The 13158-nt window shown below is 41.9% G+C and overlaps 1 protein-coding gene across 1 annotated transcript in view; it reads right to left on the bottom strand.

The window, feature by feature from the left end:
- Nucleotides 1–12490, bottom strand: part of LOC129380181 (uncharacterized) — a 37849-nt gene extending 25359 nt beyond the window's left edge. Inside the window, exons 1-4 of the mRNA XM_055072061.2 lie at nt 12322–12490; nt 1061–1197; nt 932–999; nt 289–381 (exon numbers count right to left, since the gene is read on the bottom strand). Of these exons, the coding sequence (XP_054928036.1) occupies nt 289–381; nt 932–999; nt 1061–1197; nt 12322–12426 (403 nt within the window). The 5' untranslated portion in view covers nt 12427–12490. The remainder of the gene's footprint in view (nt 1–288; nt 382–931; nt 1000–1060; nt 1198–12321) is intronic.
- Nucleotides 12491–13158: the final 668 nt, after the last annotated feature.

The raw sequence follows: 13158 nt of genomic DNA, 5'->3' as shown, positions 1-13158 counted from the left end.
AAACTGTCATGCTGCACGACATAGCCGAAGGAAGCGAATGTAGAGGTGTGCGCGAGGGAGCTTGCCGGTGCCTGTTGTCCTTGCATGACCGTGCTGTTCCTTGCACTAGGCTAGCCACCTATCATATTGTACGTAAATCTATCCTATCCTGAGCAATATCATGCAAAACGTACAATATAATTACAATTGCACTTCAGTAGGTAGAACTACCAAACAGAAATACATCTGAAAAAGGAGCTGCAGCGGTGTGAAATAATCAAAAAGGAGTGTTAAGGAGAGTAAACGCACCACAAATATTCGTCGTGGTCAAAACCACTGCACAGCTGTAGTCATCGCTCATAAAGAGCAGATCCTCTTGAAAGTTGAATAGAGGATCTGGAACTGAATACATCGTTTGTTGAGAGAAGGAATGCTTTAAATACAACATTAGTTCATTGCTTTACTAATTTGATGAATAGAAGCTTCATTAGCTAAAAATAGCATTACATAGAGGTGGATATTGCTGTCATTTTGTCACAGTTTATACACCAAAAAAAGAACTTTCAAATCTTCTACAACAATAGAGTGGCAATGATTTTGTACGTGGAGCGATCGTTGAACAAAGACAGCAATTTTGGGCGCTCAATCAGTATGATGTCGTCGTTTGCCTATGAACATGCAGAAGAGGGGGGAGATACGGTAATGTGTAGAAGAAAACATTATCGCTGTGATTTTATTTCAGGCTGTTTACATTTATTGGGCGCTATGGAACGGGGAAAATGCAAAATAAAATCAGATGTAGTGCTTAATAAGCGAGAAAAAGGATTTTGGTAGCTGATGCAAGTATTTATTGCGTGGAGGCGAAAGTCTCAATTTGGAGCATTTTTCATAATTATTCTGTCACAAACCACCATGTCACCACGCGAAAATACAACTCAACTACAGAACATACCTGAAGTTTTCACATCCATATGCTTTTTTCGGTGCTGATCAAATATTCCTTGCAATGCCCTAGATACCCTGCAAATATATGGAGCGTGAATATTCATTCATATATATTTCATTCTTACGTTATAATTACTTGTGGCCACGATTGTAGCTCGATCGTGTGAAGTTTACAGACATTCTTTCCATTGTGGTCACCACGTCCACTAAACACCTTAATTTGGTCGGCCCAGTGGTGCTGTATATCCATATTGGTTCTTTCGTAGAAAATAACTGAAAACAAAATGGACAAATATAGACATCGAAAAAGAATGGTTGGAATACTTCAATGCAATGCTTCGATACAGAATAACCCGTAACGTGCGGCCACTGTCTGCATCTGCGTGATCCACGAAGCTTCACACAATTTGACAGTCAAAGCAACATTAGCAGTTGTCATAGTGATTTATGAAGGAAATGGAATGATTCACGGCAACGCAGCAACCCGAACAATTTCTTGCTGTTGAAAGACGCGTCGTGGAAAACCGAACAAATAAGCCCAACTTGGAATTACGTTTCGGTTTCTATGCCGTAGGCTTGTGCCTAAATCGGATTGTGATCGAACATTTCAAAGAAGGGGGTCGCGTTCTCGAGAAGCAAAACTTTCCTAAATTTACGACTCCTCAGACCAGTTTTTGACGTCATATCTTGTATAGCAAGACATTAACCCAATGGACCAGAACCCACTGATGGTATTTATTGGGAATCTAGTCCAAGTCCAACTGTACGGCTTCGAACTGTACATTGCAGGCGGAGCATAAGGTTGATCCCCAGATTTGGTTTTGTAGCTTTCTTCCTGAAGTGCACTATTTGCTCTGCCTGGGTGTTGTAAAAGGAACTCGTCCCTGTCATACACCGTTGCTTCGAAGCCCCGAGATAAAGCAAAAACACAGAAGGTTATAGATGCCATGCCACACAGCTGTAAAACATGCTCTCGTAACGTCAACGCTTTCCTTAAAATCCTCTCGCAACCGATTGTTTATCACAAAGTAACAATTGAAATATATTTTATTTCGGCAGTGGCCTAATATAGGGATGTTCGAATATGCATAAGAGTAGGTGGTGCATCATACATATTTACTTTGTATTCAAAAATTAACTATTTGGCCTTGTCTAGTATCAAAACTAAGCACATATTTTACAACACAATGTTAAATTTGCGTTACTCTGTTCCACCTGCCAAAGAATATGTATCGCACAATATCAGTATACTAAAACAACGACCAACGTTTTCTAAGCAACGCAGAGCCAACAGGATCATGCATGCTTTGTTTTCGGTTGCGCGGTGGAATGGTGGCGCTAGCTAGCACTCCTGCGGTTACATCTTGCAGACATACACAAAAATTCGGGAAAATGCGCGTGGGAACAGCCATTGCTGTAGCAAAACTGATAGCGCAATGCATCCGTAATGTGGAGGTTGTAGGTTCCACTTCCACAGGCAGCATAATGTCTTTCCCCCACTTTCATTTACCTGTAGCTTATAATTTGTACCTACAACTCAAGAACTACAAGATTATGCTATTCTTTCGTTTTCTTAATATGTGAGCGCTTAATATGGCGGCGAACAAATATCTCGGCCCTACATTTGCCGTGGTCTCTTCTATTTTTTAACTAACGGTTATGTTAGCTTCTTGTCTTCTAGGAAAGATTTTGTTTTTGTTTAGTTATTCATGCAGGCATTTTATGTTTTATTGCAATCAGTGACATTTTCTCTGTAAAGGGCCCTTTATTGTTTGCAAGGCAGAGAAATGCTTTATCTTTTTTTCCTACACATTGTGATATTTTTCAATACCAATTTATTTCGCGTTTCTGCAAAGCTAGTGACAAAGTACGTGTAATTTTTTGAAAGATTGCGTGGTACCAATTTCTAAAGAAGTCGATTGGCTATTCGTGCAGTTCTTTTATTGAAAACTATAGTGATCTTGGGCTTCAATCTGATCCCAATTGTGTGTGGTAGTTGGCAGACTATTTGTCAGTAATTATTATGAGCGGGTTACCTAATAAACAGAAATAAATGTTCATGTTCTCGACATATGCGTCGGCGTTGCACTATACAATTTGATCCATTCCTGTTATTTGTTCTTCACTGTGAAAGGGGCCAGGAAGAAAACCCGTTCCATTACGGCTTGAGAAAAATCTTGGTCCCTTATGCAATGACGGCGACTAAGCAACACAGGCCAGAAGGGTAAAAAGAGAATGATAATAATAACATAAAACTTTTACGACGAACATGGGGCAAAGTTAATAGAACTGAAATAACACATTCAATTAAGGTACTTTTCTGATGAAACAGAGACAGAGTTTCTCGACAGGGTGTTTTGTTTATGAAATAGATATGTGGTATGTATTAGGATCATTGGCAATTGAGCTGATAAAAGAACGCCTTCAGTCTACGGAAGTTTAAGTCTAGAACATCTATTTCTGCTGTTTATGTGCATTGAGCAGTCGAGGCAGGTTATTCCTGAACATCTGCAATCTGTAATTGGTGCGACATTTTGAAACTTTCTCTATGTCAGTTTCTCTTGCGGTATGCGCAGCGTTGCGTAATAATTATACGTTAGATATATCTAAAAACGGCAAACGATTTCCCTAATGCTGAGTTTATGCTCAGTTTATGCTTGCGCAGGAATTTATATGGGTACATTTTAGCTACTGGAATGACCTTCAGGTTTTAGAACATTTGTTCAGCGTAATGAAAGCCTGGCAGATCCCTAATGATTCTTAAGATCTTTTTTTGCATTCCTAAAGGACTTGTAAGCTTTTTTTCTCGGTCCGTGTGCCCCAAACTAAATGTGAGTAATTTATGTAGAACTATTTACTATGCCTACTATTTATGTAGGCATAGTAAATAGCAAGTTTGGCAGACATTGGTAAGACATAACGATTTGATAAGACAAAGCGATAACGTTTAAGTACGCACGTATAGGAGATAATTTCTTCGAGGTATGATTTACGGGGCCATCCCACTTTCAACGTCTTAGAGAAGTATGCTTCCTTGTGGTACGAAGAATGCTTCCTAGGGGCACGCCTGAGAATGTTGCTTTTTGACTAGATAATAGGTGCCTTACCTGGACAAATGCTTTCCTTTGAAAGCGATAACTGATTAACATATTAGGCGCGTGTCCTTGAATAACATAACGGTGTACTTTGTTAAAACGAATACAGGGGTTCATGCTGTTGAATACTTGAGTAAAATAAACAAAAATGTCCAAAGCAACGTTCCTGTCCTCTTAAGTATTCCTAAATATATTCTGTTGGATCAAGAAGTGCCAGTTCTGTAGACCAATGTTTTTCAAAGCCGTAGTGCAGTTTTGTGAATATAGAATATTTATCGCAATAACGTGAAAGTTCTTTGTAAATAATTTTTCCAATGGTTGGAAAATACGGGCAGTATTGGCATCGGGCGGTAGTTCGAGAAATGTTGCCTATCCCCATTTATTTACAGAGCGGAATCACTCAAATCACTTGCACTCTCGATGGTTAAACGGCCGTCGATAGGCAAATGTTCAGTACTTACGTTGGTGGGAGTCTTACAACGTCAATGACTTATGTCACCGATCTAACTTGCACATCATCGGCATTACAGCTGTGGGACTTGTTTAAATTTGCGCACACAAAGCGAACTTCGTGTTTTGGGTTCTAAGGAAAGCGTATTCTTATGAGCTGTATCAAAACTGTTGCTTTTTTCTGAATGGCCTGCAATTACATTTCTGCTAACAAAGAATTCTTTAATGGCTTTACCATTGCATACCTGCGAGTGGGCCTAGTTGGAACAGATTCATCTTTAATAACACTCCGTGCTCAACACAAGCAGGGATGAAGAAATAGAGTAACACAAGGACGTGCGCTTTCTCACAACTGGTGTTATTTTAGAAGCACCAGCTGCTTAAATACTCAGAGGTCTGTGCGATCCAGTCAACAGAACACGCCGATAGCGCATATAACAACACTTTTTGGGTAGCGCTAATCCACGGCATTTTATCAAATGTGTTGTTATATGTGCTGTCGGCGTGTTCTGTTGACTGGATCGCGCATATCTGTGGGTATTTAAGCAGAGGGTTCTTCGAAAATAAAACTAGCTGTTAGAAAGCACTCGTCCTTGCGTTGCTCCTTGTCTTCGTCCCTGTTAGTTTTCCGCACAAAGTGTTTTTGAAAATGAATTTACCATTGCGTCACCCTCAGCGATTCCCCCTCACGCATAATCTCTACTAGAGAATTCTCCTACCCACGTCCTATAAAGCGTTCATTTTATTCCACAATTTACTCGCACCAGCCGAACACAAAGTCAAGAAACAAAAATAATAGGCATCCCTGCACGTTTTCAGTTCTTCATTTATGACATTACGGATAAGCTGAAAAGCAAGAATGTCCGTTTCATTACAGGAATACCTGAATTTCTTGAAATGTTCATACTTCGTATGAATTGTTTTGTGGAGTTCACGTGGCACACAAGGTTTTTATATTCTTTTTTTTATTTTTCACCCGTTCGTTCCGAATGACATGCTTCTCATAGTTAGCTAAGGAATGATCCCTGAACATTTTGAAGCACCATTTGCATCAGTAATATTCTGAATTCAGTCGAGCTAACTGTTTATAACTCCCAACGAAAAAAGTCTAGTAAATTGTATGAATTAAGCTAGTAAGTTATCACACGCCTCTGAGCTTCTTTATTGGGGTAATGTCTACCTTACAGCAAAATTCCATGCAGACATTAATGGAACAGGTTGAAATAGGTGTAGTGATAGAAATTGTGCCGTAATTAGCGAGGAGCAAATTTATGATAATTCCTGAATTAAGTTTCACCCGAATCACTCTATTTCTAAGGCTTCAGCATACATTCCTGCTTAAAAACATGATCAAATTCAAGTTTATTGGAGATAATACATGCCACATCAATATTAATATCGCCACGAATAAATACATGGTAACTATTTTCATTTACAAAGAAGTTGTCGAAGAATGCAAAAAAGTGGATACATTGCCATATGGGGCACGGCAAAATGATGCCATAATGACTTTCCTTGCCTGTGTGCAGAGAATGTAATAAATATCAGTAAGAACTGAAAATTTCACGAGTAAACGAGCATTCGAAGAGCTTTCTGCACGAAGAGATACGTCCCCACCTCGGCACTTGGTTCTACAAACATAAAATGTATTCATGTTAGGAAGATAAAACAGGTCCCTTTCGCGAGACTGTCATGTCTCAGTAGACATAACCACAGTGAAGCAGTTCTGTAACCTGTAAAATAGGAATTTCAACCGAGCAGTTTTCGTTCGTACGGACAGGATGCTTAAACAAAAACAGCGCAGGTGATCATTTCTATTTTGATATGCATTAGGTAATTCTTCCAATGTTATATATCTGAAGTGTTCCATTGTACACTGTGTGGGCTGCAAGATGAAACAATCTCAACAGACCAGGAGTCAGAGATAGTTTTCAGTTCTAATGTCTAAAGCCGAGATCCCATCCCTTTTGAGCACCAGGAGTTTCCCACTTGAAGGCCAGGCAAATTCGTAGGTATGGGACTTTGCCAAACCTTTACAGTTGCTAGGAGCATTTTGGAGCGTTTTGTCACGTTTTCTGTGATTTACATCGTTTCTTTGCTTTTTCTCCGAGGTTTCGCTTTTTCAACCATGTATCTGGAAGGTCCTATCGTACAAATCTTACGACCACACCTCTTGTTTTCCAGGGTTCGGCGGGCAGCCTGTATATTTCGCCGAATCTTTTTAAAATTCGAAAAATTATTTGACACGTTTCGGGCACTTTGTGGTAGGGAGCTTCCTGTGTGGGATAGGTTAACTACAAAAGAAATTTTGTGTTCAGTGTGGGAATCGTACATCCGCCGTTGAGCTAAGCACATGGCTACTCTATCCAATAATCCATGTTTTTTTTCTTTATTCCATTAGTCGATGCTTTTCGTTTTTCTAACGCATACCAGCCAGCTGTTTGAAACATACCGCGTCCACCCTGCACGACTTTGCCATCTTTATTTTTTGTGACAGCTCGTGCTTTGTGCTGCTGTCGTCACATGCACACATGCTGGCGCCACAAATGGAAAGCTACTCAATTTAGAGGAATACGCTGGTCCACAAATTCAAGTATGTATAGAAATTCATTAGCGGGCATAAACAGGTTATGTAATGTCGTGTGAATGTCCTTTCTGCACTTAAGGTGCCTCTTGCGCATGGATGGCGAGAAGCTTAATGGTGGAACATTTTCTGTATGAGCTAAACGGAATCATGAACTTCGATTCTACAAGCACATTGTTTGTGTAGCCGTGCTTTACGGACAGAGAAAGACGAGGAGAAAGATTGCTAGGCCTACCTGAACGCCACTGCACGGGGTAGTAGAGGCGTGCTAGGGGGCTTGTGGGAGACAGATTGGTACTTTTAGACAAAACATGCAGTTCCGTCACCAACGTACCTGACCCCACGAAGCATCTTTCAACTGTAGTTCTGCAATTCAGGGTAGTAGAAGACTACGCCGACGAGGACTTTACAGCACAAATGCTTGCGTCGATGTATTGATACATTTCTTTGCCAAGCTACTACACACCTCCCTGTAACAGTATAGTAGGACATTACCTGATGCTCCATGAAGCCAAATCCATTATTACCCCTCTCCTCTAGTCTTACGACCCTTGACACCACAAGTACTCATTGTACTACTCTTTTCGCAGATTGCTGTCACCACCAAGCTGTGAAATATTGTCGATTTTTCAAGACGGTGGTTATTAGTGACCTGTGTGGTGAATAATTTGCGTCACGCCACCAAAGCCACGGTAAAGGTCTCGCCGTTTCAAATAAGCTGAGCCACCCGTAACCGTTGAAAAACGCCTAGTAGGGCCCAACGGGGTAAAGAACTAAGCCTTTGTTATCGCATTCTCGCCTCCTCCCCCGAAATGCGCGTGAAGCACTGATGTCTGCGTGGGCTCGCCAGTGCTAACTTTTCTCCTCGAGTGACAGGGTTAAGCTTCCTGTGCGCATTCCATCCTTTTCCTCCTCCTCGACGTGGCAGACGCCGGTGGTGTCTGTGTGCGTGTGAGCGCGTCAGTACCTTTCCCTCTGCTGCGCCAGTGGCGGCTACAAGTTCCGAACTGACTGCCATGTACCGAGCGGCAGCCGCAAGCGGGCAGAGCGTTCTTTTCCTCATTCTTTTGGGCGAAGAAGCTTGCGAGAAGCCTTAAAGATTCCTCCACCAATCGACTTCAACCTTCAGCCCAAGCTAGAGCATTCGTGTCGAACCCTGAATCTCCCGAATTCGAGGAAGACAATCCACCATTTCAACGTTTTCGTGATCGAAAAAAATGAGTCTTGCAATGTCATATCACAAACTTCCCAATTGTGGGTATGCTTCCAATCGTCTTAAACTACCATATTATCTCGGCACTTGTGCTTCTGCATATTTTACGCGGGCGCACCGCTCGTGTCCCTCCGATAGTAACAACAAATGTTCCACTATTTCACCAAAGTGTTAATGTCAGAAGAAGCGCCCAGACGTCTTTGGAATTCTTTAGGATCCCATATAAGACCTATATAAAAACCAAGAGCCATGTCGTGGTAGATCTGTGCTCGTTATAAAAAAAAACTTGGGTTTCCGGGTGTGACAGGATTGGAGACAGGTACCTCCAGCATACTGTGTTGACGCTGCACCATTTCACTACCGCTGCAATTTAAAAGATTCTGGCTATCTCACGCCAGCAGCTTTCCTAAAGGTAGGTGTGCTTTCAAGAATCTCGAACTCCCGTAGTCGCCGAGCACCAGGCCGGGAGCGCGCACGCATTTTCTCAGTAGGTATTCGGCGCCAGTACATGTATTCCTTTTACAGCCGTGGTGAATGCTCGACTATTTCACCAAAGCTGTGTTGGGAGATCGGGCTTCCAGATAAATTTTTAAATCTCCATAGGGCCTGCGTTCTAGAGGAGAAGCCATATTAACAACCCAACGTCAAGTCTCGGCCCTTCTCTGCACATTAGATAAAAATCGGTGACTATCATGCAGCACGAGGGACGCTATAACGGAAAGCTAATCAAAACTGTTCTATCCCAATTCTGCAATCAGCCCTCCGTGACAAGTGAAAAACCCCGCTTCACCTGTTTGCCACGCGACGTCACGAAATCCGGGATAGGTGCGAATTACTATAGGTACGACCGCTACGAATTTATTATTAGGCGCATGACGCGCCTCCATGTATTCGAATTGTTCAGAACGTTGTCGCCCGTTTTATACCAAGACCCTTTTCTAATCTGACGGCGTGCATGACATGACGCACGGCGTGCATTCATTAATAACTTATCATTAGCGATTACGCTGGGATGTACGAAGGCTCGTGCATAAATATGTTTTACTAGAACCGTACATCAAATTTCTACTGCCGACGACTGCGCTCGCCAAGGTCATCGTGCTTTCAGTGAAACGTTGTTTTCTCGGCGCAACTTGGCCCAACACAAAATAGGATTCACGACTCGCAGTTGTGACTTCCTCTGGTTCTTCATCGTCACTGGAACGTGATATTACAAGGTGTTGACATGCCATGAAGCAGTTGCATCCTCCAAGCAAGTCATAGTCATTGCAATGATGCAGTTTTCTCCACCTCCCTCAATCACGTTGCTTTTGCATTCCCCGCCTCGTTAGAAAACCGAGTAAATAAAAACATTACGTTGAACTGAACTGAACACTTAGGTTTTAGAAAAAACAAGATAATCTCTGGCAGCACAATTGCGCGGCTCGTGTGAGCGAGAAATTGACCGACAAGGTGAAATAGCGAGGCGCCGCCTTTTTGGGGAGATGATACCTCTCCTGTGGCATCTGTGCTACCTGATTCGCTGAAAGCATCGGAGGGTGAGGAGACATTGGGAATTGCGTCAGCTGGTTCGTTTCGTCTCAGAAATTCAAGTTGAGGAGCAGAACTGGAAACGTGCGGCGGCAGTGTTGTAAGGAACAAAGTTCATATTCTGCGCACATAAAAGAGTAACATACTCAAACGCGAATACTCAACCCAGCGAATTCCACTTAAGATTTTTCTTTAGTGTCCTTTCAGGTACCTATTAGGGCGGATATCTCATGATTTAAGTAAGCCAGTATTTTTCGTCAATTCGGGAAATTCCTTTCGCAGTTCACCTCACCGGTAAATTGTCGCGAGCGTTTATCTCTTTCAATCTACCTGGATATAAAACAATCACGTACTTTATTCTAGAAAGCGCCTCTGCTATGTGTGACAGCTACAAACTTATTATAAGTGCTCGCGAAAAAAATCACCGCTACCTAGCTGCCACGCGCTTTCTTTCTCACTTCTTCGACAAGACAATCTTTTCTTCAAGATACCGGGAATTTTTCCTAGCAGGCAGAACAGCAGGACTGTTCGTCTTTGCTAATTTTACAGGCTCTTTTCTTTACGGCTGTGAGGTAAACAAATCATGACTTGATCGTATAAGTTTTTTGACTAGAGCACCCTAATGTCATGTGTTCGCTGGAGGGACATTTCACCATATTTTAGCGTTCTGTTTCTTGTATTCTGTAGAGAATAGGATTTTAGTTATATTTATATATCCGCCGACACCGAATTCATCCTTTGAATTGTAATACAGATGAAAGCCAGCTATCATATCACGCTGCTTTATGTTACCTACCATCTTTTTGTATACACCTCCTAATTACACTATCTCAACTCTTTTATTTCACCTGCAATGAATGGCTAAACAAATAAACGTAATGGATATTATTGTGAATGCCGTGAGATGTACTTGCAGAATATCTCGATAAAAATGCAACTTGTACGCATCATATCGATGCCAGACGTAGTCTTGTTCAGAACTGAAGCTCCATATTAAGCCGGCACAAAGTCAGAGGTGAGCCACGTGCATTCGAGTGCCTGCTGATGTTTCCTTATGTCGAAATATTCTAAGCAGTAGTACCAAAGGGAAGAACCAAATGGTGGTTTAGAAGATAGTAGCCAATTGCAAAGAAACAACTTGCAAAAAAAAATTGCACTGGATAACTCGGTCACGTTACAAAAAGGGTACCTTAAGCCCTACGTTGGGAAAGGCGCAACGCAGCTATTGACATTGTCAGAAGAAGCTAAGTAGTCCACTGCGATATGGAGACGATAATCTCTATTTGATGTTATGAGTCATTGTAAGAACATGTTACAGTTGTAGTAGGCGAAGTGTACTATCATTGAAAAGAAGTGCTGAATCTATTTAAGCATTGCAAAAAACAAACATGCTTTTGAGTAGCGTATTTTCGGGTTGCAATGACGGTGCGAATTCATACAGCAGAAAAACTGTGAGTAAAGAAGCAGAACATTTTTTTTTGGTGAACTTGTAAAAGGTGACATTCAAACTACCACCATTGCCAGGGGCGCATTCTTAGGTCGTTGAAATTTGATCTGCGTGTCTGGTGCGTAGGCTGTTGATGCATTTCTCATCGAACGTTCGAGAATATTCATTACAGCACACGTACTTTGTACAATGTACACCGCTGTTCGCGGGAGGCATGCAATGGGATTGCAGACCAGATTTTTTCACTATCGAATCTACGACGACATTCCAGAAGGTTCACACATGTAGGCGCATCTAGGGACGCATCGTTACTGTGGTTAGCAGCTGGAAAGCTGTCCTCGGAATAGGAGAAACAATGTGCGCGTGCCACTATCTAATAGTGTCTAAATCATCTAAGCTACTTTTTGAACTCTGCCATATCTTGGGCACCCGGCGATTGCAGAATATTTACCGTATTCAGCGACTCGCTTAAAATATCAATATTATGCTTACTCAATGTGAAACGGCGTGCCGCCCTCCCTTTAGGCGACTTGATTGTATATGCATGGGGAATTAGTATTTCACTTTGAGCATTACCGCTTGTTGCGTTGCAAATGAGAACCGTTTTTTTTTATTTTTATGCTGGATTGCGCAGAACGATGATGTTGCTCGAAATCAACTAAGTCTACGAGCCTTTATGCCCCTTTATTTGTCTATTTTGTCGATATACCCAGATATAGTGTAGTGGCGATTTGCTGCTTAATTACAGAGACTACCTAGGGAATATTGGCTCGCAGACCTACTTAGTTGCCAGGTTCCCTAAAATTGACAGAGTTCCAAAAGTAGCTTAGATAAATTAGAAACTAATGGATATAGGCACGCCAGTATTGATTTTCCCACTCCTAAAGGGCCATAGTCATAAAGCGTTTCAACAGCTCCCGCAAGAACAACACAATGTTTTTTTTTCCTCTGGGTACATTCAAGTGGGGAGTGTTTCTGAAATGACATTGATGATATTGGTATAAGAATTTTCGCATTATTATTTAAACATAGATGTCAATATAGCAACGTATCTGCTCTTTCACAATAAGAAAATTACCTTTCTGATGCTTGAGGCCCTTCTTCCACAACTCCAGCAGTTGCATTCTAGCACAGTCAAACAAGCGGCACATAGAAGAGCCATAAAAAGCAGCTTTGCCGCCATGTCCTTACTATGAGCACAATCTGCTGGGTTACGCTGAACATAAAACTCCCGCGAACCGAGCTTAAGAATAAGAGCTTTGTACGAGACAATGCGCATGCAGGTTGGCAAGAGTGTTCACAGGTGAACAGCGCCGCAGTTACTTATTATACTGTCGTTGCTCACAATGTTGGCCCGCGATTCTTTATTTTACAGTTATAAAATGCCGCTACAGGTGCTTGAAAAGGCTGTATGCATGGGTTTAGATTTTTGAAGGGGACTGCGAAACCTAAATCAGGCACTGATACTCAGAAATGTCTGGAATTGACCCTTGTACTTCACCTACGCATACTAAGGTTAGCCTTGCGATACTTGCTGTAGTCGATATAGAGCGAGTATTATCTGAAACGCCTGGTTTGATATTACTTCCTTATCATCAGCTGCAGCAGCCTTGTCTGTGACCGCTACAGCACGATGTCCTCTCCCTGCGGTCTCCTATTGCCCCTATCCTGCGCCAACCGATTCCAACTAGCGTATGCGAATTTCCTAATTTCATCGCCCCACGTAGTCTTCTGCCATGCTCGACTATTCGATTCCTTTCTCATGGTGCCTATTCTCTAACCCTAATGGTTCGACAGTTATTTAACCTGCGCATTACGTGACCATGCCAGCCCCATTTTGTCTCTTAAATTCAATTACCATATCATGGTTACACAAAAAACTGAAATAAAATGAGACAACCTGTGCTCCCGCCGG

Source organism: Dermacentor andersoni, chromosome 7, assembly GCF_023375885.2.
Source record: "Dermacentor andersoni chromosome 7, qqDerAnde1_hic_scaffold, whole genome shotgun sequence".
Taxonomy (NCBI): domain Eukaryota; kingdom Metazoa; phylum Arthropoda; class Arachnida; order Ixodida; family Ixodidae; genus Dermacentor; species Dermacentor andersoni.
This window is presented reverse-complemented; position numbering and strand designations above follow the sequence as displayed.